This window comes from Acanthaster planci, linkage group LG09 (assembly GCF_054643075.1).
Source record: "Acanthaster planci isolate LZ-2023a linkage group LG09, COTS_SCS, whole genome shotgun sequence".
In the NCBI taxonomy this organism is placed as follows: Eukaryota; Metazoa; Echinodermata; class Asteroidea; order Valvatida; family Acanthasteridae; genus Acanthaster; species Acanthaster planci.
This window is the reverse complement of record NC_141785.1, coordinates 9021680-9038593: the sequence shown is the minus strand read 5'-3', so window position 1 is coordinate 9038593 and position 16914 is coordinate 9021680. Positions and strand designations below refer to the sequence as shown.

The following is a 16914-nucleotide window of genomic DNA, read 5'->3' as shown; positions in this document are numbered from 1 at the left end:
AGGCTATGGCCCCTTACAAGGAGGGAGGGGGAGGACTTTTAAAGCCAAACATCTCGGTCTGTTTTGTTTCCCTTCAAAAAGTGTATAAGAAGCACCAAAATGCAGTCTCACCTTAACCGCAAGGATTATCAAGGCTTTGGCTTATCAATTTTCCAGGTGGTCCAAGCAGACAGATGTCGGCATCACCCACTTCCGATCTGGTATGAGCCATGACGAGGACCAGCTCATCCCCAACCTGTACCGCTACATCCAGCCCTGGGAGAGCGAGTTCATTGACTCGCAGCGGGTGTGGGCTGAGTACGCGCTGAAGAGGCAAGAGGCCAACGCTCAGAACAGGTAGGAGAAGGAAGTCCGGTTGACAGACCAGCAGACACCGACAAAGTCGATCCGGGCCAAGGAAGTTATGAATTTAAGAAAGCTGTGGCACAGCATGCATTTGATGGGAAGGCAGCCCACAGAAGTCTTTCATAGAACACAAGTTGACCTGTTGTCATCCTCAGCAGATAGTTAGACCTGACAAGCTAATAAGGCTTTGCAGTCAACCTCACAGAGTTTAAAGAACTATACTCTTCAATCCAAAAGCAAGAATTGGTTTGAAAAGACAAGTGTGAGCATTAGTGTGTTGAGGTACAGGTAAAACATTGCCATACTTAGTACTTTCTTTGGAGCGTATAAAACACAAACAGGTTCTTTAATAGCGACATTTAGTAAGTTCTATGTTTTTATTGTTCTGATCTTCTCAGGCGCCTGACTTTGGAGGATCTGGAAGATTCGTGGGATCGTGGCATACCTCGCATCAACACGCTGTTCCAGAAAGACCGACACACCCTGGCTTATGACAAGGGCTGGAGAGTCCGCACGGACTTCAAGCAGTACCAGGTCAGTATATAAAAAAGGAGATCCCAAGGTACGCCCTTTAAGTTGGATAGTTAAATATGCCTTTTACAAGGGACTTATTATCAGATATCTGCATTTGGCCTTTGGAAAAGCAAATTGTACCCTACACTAGAAGCTCAGCATACAAAACTTACAATGAGTCTGTTCAGTATTTCACAAAAGCAAGGTCATTCGGGAACAAAGCATGCGCACCATTCTGCGTGGGGCTGCACTGATAGGGCAAACCTCGCACACGCGTCTGAATGACCTCGGACTCGCTTCATTATGGGTGTGCATGGTTGGAATACTGAACTGGCCCATTGTGGCTATCTATCTTGTAGAATCCATGAGCATCACACGGGTCATATTTGCGACAAATACCTTCCTATGCACTGACCAATCACAATTTGTGATGCATACTGACATAGCTGGCAATCAAACCTTATAAACCTTTTCAATACTGGTGACTGATCTGCACAATAGTGCAGTTGCCTGCCCAGCTTTCTGTCATCAAACCAACTGCATCATACAGAGTTGGGGTGGTCTGGTACCCATTTGGATTGGTGGAAACCAAGTTTCTCTCTCTACACAGGAAACCTTCTTACATGAGTTAGCACATCCTAGTGCCCTGTCCTTGCTCCTGTTAAAAGGCCATGCAGTGCCCTATAGTCCTTCCACAGAGCCAATATTCATGTTGTACATCTCTCTCTCCTGCCTGCTACACCAGGTCCTGAAACAGAACCCCTTCTGGTGGACCCACCAGCGCCACGATGGCAAGCTGTGGAACCTCAACAACTACCGGACTGACATGATCCAGGCCCTCGGGGGCGTGGAGGGAATCCTGGAACACACACTGTTCAAGGGCACCTACTTCCCCACTTGGGAGGGTCTCTTCTGGTGAGAAGCCACAAGTTGTCTTTCCTCAATTCGGAATATTGCCATTGGCGGATGTCCTTGCTAAAGCTTCAAAAGTTTCAAAACTTCATTATGAAACTGTATTATACTGACTAATCCTCTATTTGGCATTTTTCCTGGTAACCTTGTGAATCGACCAATCTCCATTGTACAGGAAACCAGTGGCACTTTCCTTTTTAAACGTTTCACGCATCATCAAGTCTCAATTTCCTTATTCCTTAAATTTCCCTGCAAAAGCTCCCTTTGGAGTGAAGGGTGAGAAAGAGACAGAGTTGAGTACGGCCAGTTGGGCCATGCAGCAGTTCCTTTTTTTTTACAAATGATCAGTAAAATAGTAAACAGGGATAACACAACCACAGTGGATAAAAATGAACAGACACACAACACAACTTGTGAGGTGTAAATGATACACGTCTGTTCAGTGCCTCTGGAATGGCTTCCTTCATTTCCAATAAGTGTAGAGTGAATGTAAATGGCAACCAAGGAAAACATGCCTGCCTTGACCCCATGCCTGGAGCGCTGCGCCGCTTGCATATGTGGCCAGTCACAGCAGCGACCTGGGTTAGGCTGCGTTGAGGCATGATTTATTCTTCAAATATATCCATATAAGCCACCTGGAGTATAAGTCCCAGGGACATTTTTCAGCATGAGAATCAATGTATAAGCCGTGGCTTATATTAAAAAAATAACGGTTTTTCTAATTCTAAGATTATAGCCCCTCAACAGGAAAACTAATAGTCTTTCATGGATTTTGTTTTTTTAAATGATTACACGTCCATTTCTCTTACTGTCAATTCACCTTCCTTGTACGCAGGGAGAAGGCCAGCGGCTTTGAGGAATCTATGAAGTACAAGAAGCTGACCAACGCCCAGCGATCTGGTCTGAACCAGATCCCCAACCGTCGCTTCACCCTCTGGTGGTCGCCCACCATCAACAGAGCCAATGTGAGTTAACCCCTTCACTATGGATGACTGCTACTACACCACCTTTGTGTGAGCATTAGTGCATACCACACATACAGTCTATTCACCATGTAGCTGCTGGTTCAATGGGGCCTGCTGCTGGACAAAGCCCTCCATTCATGGCATGCCACAGCCCAGCTGTCGCAGTCAAAATAATCCCGCCGTGAAGGGGTTGAACAGGTCGTCAGAGGTCTTGTTTTCACTATGGACATATCACTGTTAAGGTGCTTTTTATCGGACAGGGACTATTGCTTCTCTTTGCATTCAGTTATCCTGCTTACCACCTTTACGTGACCTCACCAGTTTTTTTTATTTTGGCACTGTTCGAACACACATGACTGCATTGCTTAGATCTTTTCCCTATCCTTTTTCTAAACTGAAGCCCTCCCCACTTCTAACATCACATCCTACTCTTTTTTGTGGATGCATGTTAGTCTCTAGGTACCTCATAATCTGACAAGCAACTTCATTGATAGCAAAAAGTTTAAATCTCCATCGCAAAGATCTTCCCTACCACAGGTTTTGTCATTTTTTTCTCTCACCTGTCTCTCCCCAGGTCTACGTAGGTTTCCAGGTCCAGCTGGACCTGACCGGCATCTTCATGCACGGCAAGATCCCCACTCTCAAAATCTCCCTCATCCAGATATTCAGGGCCCACTTGTGGCAGAAGATCCATGAGAGTGTGGTCATGGACTTGTGCCAGGTGAGTCGGTAATAGCCTTTCAGGCTTGTACAAGCAGATCTTGATGTCTGCTGTCAAACGACATCTTCCCTCATCACCTTTTATCCCTCTCTGTCTTTGCTGTCGTGGAGTGGATAGTTGTTATTTTGTGCGTTGTTCTGTGACAGGTTTCAAGATGTACTCTATCCTGGCACTGAGCCTTAGGTCTGTGGTTGAATGAAATTCTTTGCTAATTTTTTGGCCCAGAGTACAAGTGATCTTGATCAAGGGTTTTTACACCTTCGTCTTCTCTTGATGGAACCCATCCAGGTATTCGACCAGGAGCTAGACGCCCTGGAGATTGAGACGGTACAGAAGGAAACCATCCATCCAAGGAAGTCATACAAGATGAACAGCTCTTGCGCCGACATCCTCCTCTTTGCCTCCTACAAGTGGAACGTTTCGAGACCATCACTCCTAGCCGACAGCAAGTGGGTCCACGTAATTGTCTCTTGAAGCTCAAAAGAAGGAAAGAATTTGTACAATTTGGGAGATACCTATACTCAATATGTTTACGTGTTCACAAATCCCAAGGGGCTGATATTCGCATTGGCTTATTTGAAACGAGGAGCCATCTCTCATGCAACGTGGATCAAAGAGTGTGTTATTGGAAATAACTCCATTGAATGTACCGGTATCTTTGTCTGTAGATGCATCTAGATTCAGTACACCAGTGAGGTGAAATATCTTTAACCGCAATCCATCAGGGAGTTTCAGAAGTTATGTTGGATTTGGAGGATGAGGTGATAGGGTTAACAACAGTCACCTGCTGCTATTTTTCCGTAATGGAAGTATCAGAAATGATGTGCTTGAGTGACTTTGAAACAGGGATACTGAAACTAGAATGCGCATATTTAAAGACACTATTCTTAAATAACCATGGAGACCTTCCTCTGTGTTACCTTTAAAAGTCACAGATCTGATCCGATTTACTTCCTTGCAGGGACATGATGGACAGCAGCACCACCCAGAAGTACTGGCTGGACATCCAGCTGCGTTGGGGTGACTACGACTCCCACGACATTGAGCGCTACGCCAGGGCCAAGTTCCTGGACTACACTACGGACAATATGAGTATCTACCCCTCACCCACAGGGGTACTCCTGGCTATTGATTTGGCCTACAACCTCCATAGGTGGGGTGATTTTTATGTAGAACATACATTTTACTTCTACAGCTTGGCTCAGTTATTTCCATGTTCTCCATACATACTCCATCACAGTTTGGTATGAAAATACTTTGACCTTTATCTTGTGTGTGATGTTGAAGTGGCATACTTTGTTGAAGTCTTTGCTTGTTTTGTCTACAGAAAGATGGAGAAATTTGTCTCTTTCCAAACTATGTGCATAAGAACTGTTAGCAGACATTTTGAGTTTTCTTTATTTTTCATTAATACAGGTCAGGTTGGCTTTATTTTGCTCTATTTCAGAGTCCTAAGTCTGCTAAACACCTTCACTATTTAGAAAAAATACCTTGAAACAAAAGCAGGTATACCAGCCAAAGCACTATGTTGTATGCAATACTTTGCATGGTTCCAGCTTTTTGGCTACTTAACACATAAAACTGCTGAGCTCTCGTCCTTGTTTACGAGTTTCATCTCTGAGCTGTGATTGATGGAATGGAATATGCAAGAAGTTTATTTTTCCCCCTTAAAAAATTCTCCTTTTAAATTTTTTTTTCCTAGTGCATTTGGGAACTGGTTCCCAGGTAGCAAGCCCTTGATCCAGCAGGCTATGGCCAAGATCATGAAGGCCAACCCTGCCCTCTACGTTCTGCGAGAGCGTATCCGCAAGGGTCTCCAGCTCTACTCCTCGGAGCCCACCGAGCCCTACCTGTCCTCCCAGAACTACGGCGAGCTGTTCTCCAACCAGATCATCTGGTTCGTGGATGATACCAATGTGTACCGAGTCACCATTCACAAGGTACATCTGTTCAGTAGAAATCTTATTACCACAGATGCCAGCAGAATGACGTTAATAGTAAATCTGATCCTAGAATGTATTGTTTGCCAGCCCTGTTTGTCTTATTTTGAATTTGGACATCCTCACCTGAAACTCGCAGAATGTGGAGGGAATGAACAGCTGAAAAAATTCAGTAGTGTAATTTAGATTTGTGGAATAAGGTAGATAAAATTATTACCTTTGGTAAGGAGGTTTCATAAACTGTGACAAGTAATTTCGAATCTGCTTCCACGTGATTGCCAGTTTGGTCAGGTAAAAAGCTTAAGGTCTTGTGAAAAATAGGTGGCAATTTCAAACTTGGTCTGATTAAGCCAGTTATATGTTTCAACTTTGCACGAAATGAGTTGCGACATGAGCCTGTTGGAATAAGCAGTGTATGCGTTCAAGCTTGGCTTATTCTGTGCATTCGTACACTGACTCACAAGGACTGAGTGATGCTCGGTGTTATCCTAAATGACCATTAGGTTGTAGGATTTGGTGATTGTAACCTCTGCAGTTTACTTGATTCCTTGGCAGACTTTTGAGGGCAACCTGACCACCAAGCCCATTAACGGAGCCATCTTCATCTTCAACCCTCGCACCGGCCAGCTCTTCCTGAAGATCATCCACACCTCGGTCTGGGCCGGCCAGAAACGTCTGGGCCAGCTGGCCAAGTGGAAGACGGCCGAGGAGGTAGCTGCCCTGATCCGCTCCCTGCCTGTGGAGGAGCAGCCCAAGCAGATCATTGTCACCAGGAAGGGCATGCTGGATCCCCTGGAGGTAGGCTTGTCATTCACCCATCACTTCAGCCCATTATCACTCCTAAATCTCTTCTTTATCCATTGCCAAGCATTCTACCTTGTCACACAATTTTCACAGCCCCCATCCCAAATCTTCATCTTTAGGCTACAAGATACCAGCTGACAGTTAAAAAAAATCCAACGTCTTAATTGAGTATATGTTTTGGGAACCAAATAGTTGTTGACACTCTGCTGCTACAGTTTTGTTTCTCCCGACTTGCTGAGATTTTAAGGAATTAGTTTTGCTGTTGGGTGAGAGTGGCAATAGACCACCAAACAGTAAGAACAGGACCTTGATCCCATTCCAAATTTGGCATACTAGGCCCTTGAAGGTGGTGTTCATGTCCACCTCTGATCTTCTGTCATCTCTCCCTACTCCTAGATCTTTTGCTTCTGCTATAATTATCATGCAGTTGATTCATTTTGATTCTTCTCTTTCAGGTTCACTTGCTGGACTTCCCAAACATCGTCATCAAGGGCAGTGAGTTGCAGCTGCCCTTCCAGGCCTGCCTGAAGGTGGAGAAGTTTGGTGACCTGATCCTTAAGGCGACGGAGCCCCAGATGGTGCTCTTCAATCTCTACGATGACTGGCTCAAGACTATCTCCTCCTACACGGTAGGGATTTCGTTTTTCGTTATAGCCAAGCAGGCTCCATTCCATTTCCTAATCACTGTACAATATATCCTCATCTTTAACTCATTAGCAACTGCACACATTCTTCACTGTGGTCATTTACTCACTGAAACAATTTAGGGAAAAATCCTGAATATGACAGATGTACAAAACAACTCCTGACACTACTTTTGCTGTCCACAGTTTTGTGTTGCAAGTTATTTTTATTGGGGCGATAAGAAAATAATCTTTCACATTATATGCAATTTATTTTTCTTCAGTGACCTGTATGTGTGACCTTTGACCTTGGAAAAACATAGAAGTTATCAATTTTGCCAAAATTAGCTAAAATTGGTTTTCATGGTGCTTTTTACAAATAAATAAGTATCTAATATAAATCATGTATCTAAAGATTTAATTTCTGTTAAGTCACACCTATGGAATTTGTTTTACCTCTAGTAGTTTGACCTTTGACCTGTGCAAAATATGACAAGGACTACACAAACCATTGCACACATTTATATGTAGTTTTATGAATGGTTGTTTAGTTTCAGTAAGCTGATTCGTGTGTATGTACATGCATATGCCAAAGAAAATGACGTTTAACGTTATTACACTATGACCTGTCTTGTGGCCTTTGACCTTTCAATACTTTTAGAGGGAAAAAGGATAGAAATGTGATATTTTGGCATTCTGCTACCAGTGCATGCATATACAAATTATTAAGAAACATGTAAAATAATGACGTACATGTTCAGTGCCCCCCCCCGTCCTGTGTACACGTGAAATGCCAAGCAATACTCACTTGCAGTGTCACAGAGGAACTACAATTTGATTCCCCATTTTGTGGCCTTTTTCGGCATTTACTGTTTCCATGACAGTCTTCCATTGTACCTTATCATCGCTTCATCTACTGACAAACCTTGGCCAGGGACAAACATTTGGTGAAGTGTTTGATCACGTTTTGTTACAAAGTTACGCACTTTGTGGAGGCGATCGTCTTTATCGTCATTATTATGCAGCAGGATTGCTGCAGTGGAAGTACTGTGAGAGTTTTTCGTATTTGTTTTCAGACATGATGGATAAAACGTAGCTGTCATTCAGAGCAGAATCATTACTCCAGTAGTTGTTATACCCTGGTGCTTGTTTTTCTTCCCATCAGAATGTTGATGCCTACCTACAAAGGCCCTCATTTCGAGAGCATTTGTTTTTGTCCAGTATCCATCTGATGTTGCAAATCTATCGTTGGGATCAACTACATCTGGTGGTTTTTTGACTGCAACGTTCATATTGGCGTTGTAGGCCAACATTTCGAATATTTCATCCCCAACAAGGCAAAGGAGGTAAACGATAGCAGGAGCATTGAAGGGAAGCCCACATTTAGGTCCGGGAGTTTCCATGTACGGGTGAACTATTGGAGGTGACAAAGTGTTCGTCCAGCCAGGTGGAGGAGTTACATTTTCGTTCTTCTTTCTTTGCACTCTGCGACTTCTCTGCTGGCCTCTACCTTGTGGCTTGCGTCTTAGCTAACTTGGACCTGGAGTATTTTTGTCACTCTCATCACTAGTAGGATGGTCATCCCCGTCCCCATCATCACCTTCATCGCTGCTGCAACTAATCTAGTGAAACAAAAGAAACACAAACATTGAATACAGCTTCTTTTCAGAATCAACTTTCGTCTTCACATTGCATTTGGGAAAGACAGAGCCAAGTAATGCCTCGAGGAAAAAGAAAAAAATGTAGTTTGAAGCCTGGTTTGCAAAAACAATTTAAAAAAACAAGAACTGAAACAAAACAAACAAATAAAAAACAAATACAAAAACTGGAAACTGAAACAAGAACTGAAGGACAGCTGACAGCCCCCCCAAAAAAATAAAGGACAGCACTGAAGGACAGCAAAAGCAAACATTAAAAAAAAAAAGACACAAAATGCACAAAATTTAAAAAAAAAAAACCAGCGTAATAAAAACAAAAGCACAGAAGCGTACAAAAAACGTTGCTTACACACTTGTCCTAAGAGTATGACAGTTTACTTCAAGAAAAAATCCACAAGGAGCTCAAAACATAAAAAGAAACGTCTAGACAGTTGAGGCCAGGCCTAGAGTTACAGATAAATCACCAGCTGATCTGAGTCATGTCAGAGGCCTAGAACAATTATTCATAAACTAAATTGTGGTACCATATACCTTTTGTAAGGGTCATGAAAATGGTATTTATCAGTAACCCCCCCCCAAAAAAGGGGGAAAAATTGGACGTTGAGAACACACTAATAAATATAGTCGCCATGACTACAACACGTACAAGGTCAGAACAAACGCTCGGTGAATGAGGTCACACGGCCGAAGGAATGCCATTTGTGAAATTCATGTTTCACTTTCTCAGTTCATTTTCTTTCCCATTACAAATTTTTCAGGCCTCGAATTGTCATTTATCCACAAGACAGTACATGTAGTTAGGCCTACCTGCGAAACTTCAATATCACTTTCGTAAGTTTGATCATCCAGTTCATCAACTCTAACATCAAATGCGTGCAACACTTGCTGCAGCGTATACCTCGACACCATGTTGAACGGGTTTATCAAAGATTCGGAAGGGCTGACCCCAGAACTTTAACAGCCAATTATGTCTTTTTTTTATAGCATGAGTACATTTTATCCATTGCATTAGAAAGGGAAAATCCCAAGCTGCCTGGCAATGTGCAACACTTTAGGTCGCTCTTTGAATTCATCGCAGTAAATCGATGCTGAAAGTACGGTGCGTCCTCGGGCGGTACAGCGAGTAATAGGCCGGGCGGTTTTGGGCGGTACAGTGACTAAAGGGTTAAATGAAACAGATGAAAATAGTCTATTTTGAAAAGAAGAGTTGGACTCTAAATGTCCCTAAAGAAAATTGTTGCATATGACATTCAGTCTTGAATACTATTTCCTGTCTTACAATTTACCTGGTTTTCTGGAGGGCTGTGTCATCAGATTTGCCACACAGATGTGCAGCAGCCTTTAGAGGTTGTTTCCCAGTTGACAAAAGAATTGCTTTAATCTGCTTCAAAATTTCCCAATATTCTCCCAACCTTGACTGTTTCTCTTGGTTGTCTCTGTCTAGGCCTTCTCACGTCTGATCCTGATCCTGAGGGCACTGCACGTCAACAATGATCGCACCAAGGTGATCCTAAAGCCGGACAAGACCACCATCACGGAGCCCCACCACATCTGGCCCACACTGACTGACGAGGAGTGGATCAAGGTGGAGGTGACGCTGAAGGACCTCATCCTGGCCGACTACGGCAAGAAAAACAAGTAAGTAAGACGTAGAACCTAAAACTCATCATGTTTGAACTACTAACAACATTATTACAGAAGAATGCAAAGTTACGCAAGGGATAACTCGAGGTATCAAGTTGTTTTATCCCAAGGTTCCCACAAAAACACCTCCTAAACCTCCTAAAATTACTTCAAGTTAAACCTTGAGTGTACCTCCTATTTAATTTTGCAGTCTTCTTTAGCCAGCCTTATTTGTCCTTTTTAGCCAACACACCGCTTGCTGATGGCAGTTATCAGTGATTTTGCATTTCTGTTGGCAACAGTTTTAGTGCAGCAGCTCCCTTCTCTCATTACTGATTACACACACTTGAGTCCATACACACTTTGGAGAGTACCGAAAACATGCCCTTAGATATAAGAGAGATTGATGAGATTTGGGGATAACATGAACACACGAGATGCCATCCACTGTCACATATCTTGCATCAAACCAGGAGCCTCTTTTTTTATAACAGAAAGTACTCAAGTGAACAAAGGTTAACATACTCCTCAATGTCTTGGCTGTATCTCGTGGTTACACATCCTTTCACCCTGTGGTAATCTATTGTCTCTTACCTTCTGCCTTCTTCAGTGTTAAGGTGTTTTCCCTGATTCAGTCAGAGATTGGTGACATCATCCTGGGAATGGGTATCTCAATGAATGCTCCCAAATCAATCTGCTGATGATCCCTTCTTGGTACATTTTCTTTCCAAGAGTCATAATCTTCTGTGTTATGTTCGCTATCCTCTCTCAGTGTGAACGTGGCATCCTTGACCCAGTCAGAGATCAGGGACATCATCTTGGGCATGGAGATCTCAGCGCCCTCGCAGCAGCGTCAGCAGATTGCCGAGATTGAGAAGCAGACCAAGGAGCAGTCACAGCTGACGGCCACCACAACCAAAACCGTCAACAAACATGGTGAGGAAACCATTATCAACCTGTTCCCAACTGTAGAGGCCCCCTTCTGAATTTCAGCAGCCACCAGACCAACAAGAAGTTTTCAGTTTCTTCACTTTGCAGTTTTGGTGTTAACGAGTCATTAGTCAGAATATCTTGAGTTCTAAACGATGTTTTTAAAAAACATTGGCTCGAATAAATTTGATCGTCCAGAGTAAATTTGCTGTTACTGTTCTTTCAGTTAATCTCCTTAGCCTGGAATGTTTTGGGTTTTTGCCATTTTGAGCTGTCTTTAGCTCTAGGCTTCTGTTCATAATACTTGAAAAGCTTGCTGAAAATATTTTCTTTTCCTTGTAGAATTCAAAGTTTGAACTCTTACTGAACATAATGGAGAATTCAAGTGACTTGTAGATGGTGTATTAGGACCAAGCCCCTTTCATAAGATCATCTTTGAATAACAAGGTCTCTAATCCAGAATTTCCTGATTCTATCCGCAGGTGATGAGATAATCACCTCCACAACCAGCAACTACGAGACGGCCACCTTCTCGTCCAAGACGGAATGGCGGGTGCGAGCCATCTCGGCCACCAACCTCCACTTGCGTACCAATCACATCTATGTGTCCTCAGATGACATCAAGGAGACTGGCTTCACCTACATCCTGCCCAAGAACGTTCTCAAGAAGTTCATTACCATCTCAGATTTGAGGGCCCAGGTGAGGATCTGTACTGCAAGAGTCTGTTGGCCTTTAAAGCGTGATTGAGGGCACTGTGTAGGTATCCACCACGAGAAGGCCGGTCCTCAAGACTGCTTGTGAGTTTGCATATCAGCCCTGCACGTGAACAGAGGGTGACATACTTGAAGAAGTTTCAGCTTCATGTACACAGAGTTACTTCATGTTCATTCCTTGTCAATATGTGTTCCTTCCATCTTGACACAAGTTCCTGTTTGCTTTGTATAATGGAAGGATATGAAGGGGGCTTCGTGGCAATTGATACGCTTGTGAATCAACCCTCCACAAGAATGGAGAGCAGTGTACTGGTATAGCTTTTCCTTCAGTTAGCACAAAATTGCAAAATTTCCAAATCAGCTAAACATTGGATGATTCCTTTTTATTTTCATTCTAATTGCCTAACCCTGTCCTGCCCCATCAGATTGCCGGCTACCTGTATGGCGTCAGCCCCCCAGACAACCCTCAAGTTAAGGAGATCCGATGCATCGTGATGGTCCCCCAGTGGGGCACACACCAGACTGTCCATCTACCCAACCAGCTGCCTGATCATGAGTTTCTGAAGGTGAGTGTGATCAAATTCACGCCATATCTTTATTTTGTTTTTCCCGGAGAAGGTGAGTGAGAGGGTGATTTAGATGAAAGCATGGCTTGATGCTGTCTTTGCAGTTAATGAAGTATATCTGGCTTGCATATGGGATGTTGTGCCCATCCAGTAAGTACTTTGGATTTTCTCGGCAGATACTAAAATGTCCTATGAATGTGTGATATCCCTGCCATCAAAAGTTGCTTTGGCAATTTGTTTTTTTGAAAATGTCCACAATGTCAGACACTTTGAGTGTGTTTTGTGCCTGTTGGAAGAATTTTATTGAGCTCAAGATTCAGTTGTGGAGTTGCAACCACCCTTGTGATATCAACATGCCGACGCTTTGTCTCTCTTGCAGGAGATGGAGCCCTTAGGTTGGGTGCACACCCAGCCCAACGAGCAGCCCCAACTCTCTCCTCAAGATGTCACCACCCACGCCAAGATCATGGCTGACAACCCAACCTGGGACGGCGAGAAGACTATCGTCATCACTTGCAGGTAGACACTGGTCATATTTGACTGTTGTTTGTTTTAATCCTAATTGTTTTCAATCCTCCGAAGTCCTCTCAGTGGCTTTTGGAGGGTTCGGAAGAATGAGACTGGAGTTAAAAATTTGTGGCCGGTTTGGAAGGGTGCATTGTGTCAAGGTTTGACATTAGACTTTGGGTTGTTTATATGCTGCCATGAATAAGTTCAGGCCTAGATTGATTCCACACTGCCCCAGGATATCTCTGCCTTGACATAATGACAAGATCAGCCAGAGGATTTTGAAGGATTGAGATGGTAGTCACCCCTTTAAGGAACACTTGTAAGAAATAAGGGAGGATTTGGTGGGCTATGGCTTTATCCATTTTGACCTGGAGACATTTGGAGAATGTTGAAGGACTTAAGATGCATCCTAGCCCAGTGAGACTGGGGGATAGGGTTATTGACCAAGTTCAAGCATGATCCACGTATATCTTGACATATTTTTGATTGTGCGTGCCATTCTGTCCAATAATTCGAGTGCCCCATGTGAAAACAAGAAACACACTTTCTTTTTTACTTCCGAGCAAGACGCCCCATGTACTTGCTTGTTTGCATGTGTCCAACATGGTGCATGCACAAGAAAAAAGAAATTCTTTAAGTCTTTATAGCACGTTTCAGTTAGCGCTCAGCAGTCAGCACAGATGGTAGTCAGCTGTCATGCTAGCCTTCCATTATGGACAAAGCGGATTGCAGTATCTCGTTTTCACTTTCTGAACACCACATCTCTCCCCTGCAGCTTCACCCCCGGGTCCTGTTCCCTGACCGCCTACAAGCTGACGCCCTCAGGCTACGAATGGGGCCGCTCCAACACGGACAAGGGTAACAACCCAAAGGGCTACCTGCCATCGCACTATGAGCGGGTGCAGATGCTGCTGTCAGATCGCTTCCTGGGCTTCTTCATGGTCCCCGCCCAGGGCTCCTGGAACTACAACTTCATGGGTAGGCTTTTCCCCCTCCTCCCCCCCAAAAAAATTCCGGCTTCGCCACTCTCTCTGGTTTTATCTCAGATTCTGCAAACAATAAATTCCACACAAGGTGATCATCCTTGCAGCGATGAGGCTGAATTACAATGAATGCAGCTACATTGCAGCCAAGCAGAAGTTATACAAAGTTGGCCGCCAAAAGACCCACATCTGACCATTGAAAAAGCAGCCAGAAATTCAAAGTGTTAATTTTTATGTTTCAACCATCGAAACTGATTGAATATACTCCACATTTCAAATGCAGAGGCACTACCAACCCAACCTGGTTACATGCCTGCCCCTAAGTGCACCTTTGGCTCGTAATGGGTACTCAGTGACATTTGATTTGGAGGATGCTACACAGCGTTGGTTAATAGTGATATCATTTCTGTCCATTTTTACCCATTTCCTAGGTGTGCGCCATGACCCCGGGATGCGCTACGAGCTCCAGCTGGCCAACCCAAAGGAGTTCTACCATGAGGTCCACCGGCCATCCCACTTCCTCAACTTCAGCTCCCTGGAGGAGACCAGCGACCTGATGGGCAGTGACCGAGAGGACATGTACAAGTGATAAGACTTTCGAGAAGAGTCTCTCTGAGTGGAATGGACAATTACAAGTGGAGGCATGTAAGTAGGTGGGTTGGTGATTACAACAGGGGTGGGATGGTGAATGGATGAAGTGGTTCAATTCCAGCAATGGTTGCATTCTTGAATCTTGTTCTTATAAAACTTTCATCTGTTTGGGATGTGTCTTTTGTGGGCAACACGAGATATAACTCATTCCTTAGAGTGGGGGAATTACAGACTGAGGACTGTAAGCAGGTGGGTCGGGATTTGTAAGGAGGGAGGAATCTGGTTCAATTCCAGCAATTATCCTACTCAACGATTAATATTTTGGCAGTGAAGGGACTTTCCTGAGCACCTCTAGGTGGGACTCGTTTCTAACAGTTTGCAGATTACAAATGAAGAATTGCAAGTAGGTGAATAAGGTTTCTAAGGGAAGGGTTAACCAAAATGATGGATAGATATCAGTAATGGCCCAAACTTTATGAAATCTTAAATCCTTTGCAGTGCACCAACTTTTATGGGAAGTCTCACAAAGTACCTCATTCCCTGTAGAGGTTTGGAGAAATAAATATTTTAAGTAATTGTGTACAGAGCTTACAGCCAACTGATAGTATGATGACAAACCTGATGGAATGGAATTAGAAGGGTGGGGTTTCTTTATCTGTGTTGTTTCTATACAAAAGGCAAATGAGGTTCAAAGCCATGAGAATTAATGGAGGAGGTAAGATCTTGTTTTAGTTTTGGGTGACAACTGGTCGCACTTGTAAAGCTGTCTCTGTCAGATTTTCATTGTTAAATTACCAGAGTTTCTTGTATGTACTTTAAGGGCTCTTTTTCAGCTGCTGTTATTTAAGAAATCAGTTTTTAAACCTTTTTTAATATTCTGAATAGGAGTTTGTAAGCCATTTCCGAAGGAATTAATTGGATAATTACTGGAGGAAGAAGAAATGGCTCTCAGAATTAGATTGAAATCATTAAAGGCAGCTTTCGTCTAGTATTCTCTAAACATAATGAAAAAAATGGTTTTGGGTTGATTTTTTAAATAATGAGTCACTGATACATAAATTGGAGGCTCCTGTGTTTTGACGTTCGGAGTTCCGGATAGAGCAGTAGGAGTGTTGTACTGTATGTCATCTTTGAGTTTTCTAATTAAAGGAAATACTACATTTAAAGCTGGATGCTGATGCTGGTGTAAAGTTTGACTAGAAATGAAATAGAAAACGCTTTTGTAAATCGTAAGATTTGGAAAAAAGATAAAACCAAAACGTTGCCATGCATATTTCAAATTGTCACAATAGATTTACGTGTAATAACTCGAGGCAAAGGTACATGTGGGTCGTATCAGATTTTTTTGCTGTGACAATTTTGCTGTTAATTTTGTTTCCTGGAAGTTGTCATTTTCGTTATTGTACTGTTTGTGTTTAGTGACCTATTGTGAGGTTTTCAGTTCATTGATTTGGATTATTTGTTTTGTTTGGTCCTCGTCATAGTTTTACAACATACTGTAGTGTATGTACGTTGTAGAAGCATTATGATTTACTTTGGAAATTAAACGCCTCGGATGTGTACTCAAAAGTTTGATAAATTTTGTTTTATTTCATTTTTTTCTGTTCCATTATTTGTGTGTATTTAAAAAGTTAGATGTGGCAGTTTTAGCCTGTGTTGAGCATATCTCCGATTCACAGCCAAGGAATTATGTACTCTGAATCGGTTGAAGAACAATGTTACTTTCACTTCTATATATAGTCGGGAGTTTCGGCAAATACATGTGCATACCGTGTGTACGTTTATTAGCTGCCAGACTTTCATGCGAAAGTGTGTCGACGCCCTGGGATGGAAGGGTTTTCGATTTCAGTCTGAGGACTGACCCTACTGCAATAAAATTGTATATGATGCAAGATGTAGGGTGGAGAGAAACCCCCCCCCCCGGTCTGTGTTGGTCATTGTTTGATCGGAATATCAAGAATTCTTTACATGCTTCTAGGGGGGGGGATGTGTGAGGTAACAATAATCTAGAGTGTGTATAGGGATTAGACATGGGGGTACCCATCAGCCCCATAGCGTGCATGGTATCTAAAATTGGTACTTACCCAAGCCCAGGCAGACTCCCTGACCGTACTGTGTTCAGTCGTAATGTGATGAAGACTGGCGTCCAAAATGAGCTTGATTCCCGATAAGAAGATGGGGTTGACCGGAACCTTTCTCGTCTTTTTCGTTTAACTAATTACTTATTACTGATTACTTAAGAGTGGAATGGGAAGTGGTAATGGAAACGTTTATAGTAGGGTGCCGGAACTTTAGGAAGGAGCGAGGGGTTTAAGTTTGGATAACTCGGGGAATTGTGTGTGGGATAAAGGGTCTGTGGATGCTGAGGGATTGAAGATGAAGATTTGGGGTATAGTATGAGCTTATCACGTGTCGCTATTGTAGCACAAAATTACTGCGCGCCTCTGTCCGCGCGCACATCGTGCCTATGCAACCTTGTCGCGTCTTTTAAAAAACAACGAAACGCGCTCGCGACA

The 16914-nt window shown here is 43.2% G+C and overlaps 1 protein-coding gene and 1 long non-coding RNA gene across 4 annotated transcripts in view; one reads left to right on the top strand and one right to left on the bottom strand.

Moving 5' to 3' along the window:
- prpf8 (pre-mRNA processing factor 8) overlaps positions 1 to 15967 on the top strand; it is a 42797-nt gene extending 26830 nt beyond the window's left edge. Inside the window, exons 27-43 of the mRNA XM_022237567.2 lie at positions 157 to 336; positions 744 to 879; positions 1604 to 1773; positions 2606 to 2735; positions 3310 to 3456; positions 3745 to 3905; positions 4418 to 4609; positions 5159 to 5396; positions 5952 to 6194; positions 6656 to 6829; positions 9926 to 10119; positions 10877 to 11040; positions 11517 to 11734; positions 12174 to 12314; positions 12694 to 12833; positions 13600 to 13802; positions 14239 to 15967. Coding sequence (XP_022093259.1) covers positions 157 to 336; positions 744 to 879; positions 1604 to 1773; positions 2606 to 2735; positions 3310 to 3456; positions 3745 to 3905; positions 4418 to 4609; positions 5159 to 5396; positions 5952 to 6194; positions 6656 to 6829; positions 9926 to 10119; positions 10877 to 11040; positions 11517 to 11734; positions 12174 to 12314; positions 12694 to 12833; positions 13600 to 13802; positions 14239 to 14396 — 2989 coding nt within the window. The 3' untranslated portion in view covers positions 14397 to 15967. The remainder of the gene's footprint in view (positions 1 to 156; positions 337 to 743; positions 880 to 1603; positions 1774 to 2605; positions 2736 to 3309; positions 3457 to 3744; positions 3906 to 4417; positions 4610 to 5158; positions 5397 to 5951; positions 6195 to 6655; positions 6830 to 9925; positions 10120 to 10876; positions 11041 to 11516; positions 11735 to 12173; positions 12315 to 12693; positions 12834 to 13599; positions 13803 to 14238) is intronic.
- Positions 8224 to 16853, bottom strand: LOC147798112 (uncharacterized). Of its 3 annotated transcripts, none has more exons than XR_015426528.1 (3): positions 16483 to 16853; positions 9768 to 11851; positions 8224 to 8445 (listed from the first exon to the last, which is right to left on the bottom strand). It is a non-coding gene; the product is annotated as an uncharacterized LOC147798112 (long non-coding RNA). The 3 variants fall into 3 exon arrangements; XR_015426527.1 differs by lacking the exon at positions 16483 to 16853 and adding an exon at positions 14228 to 14317; XR_015426526.1 differs by lacking the exon at positions 16483 to 16853 and having other exon boundaries at positions 9289 to 9931.
- Positions 16854 to 16914: the final 61 nt, after the last annotated feature.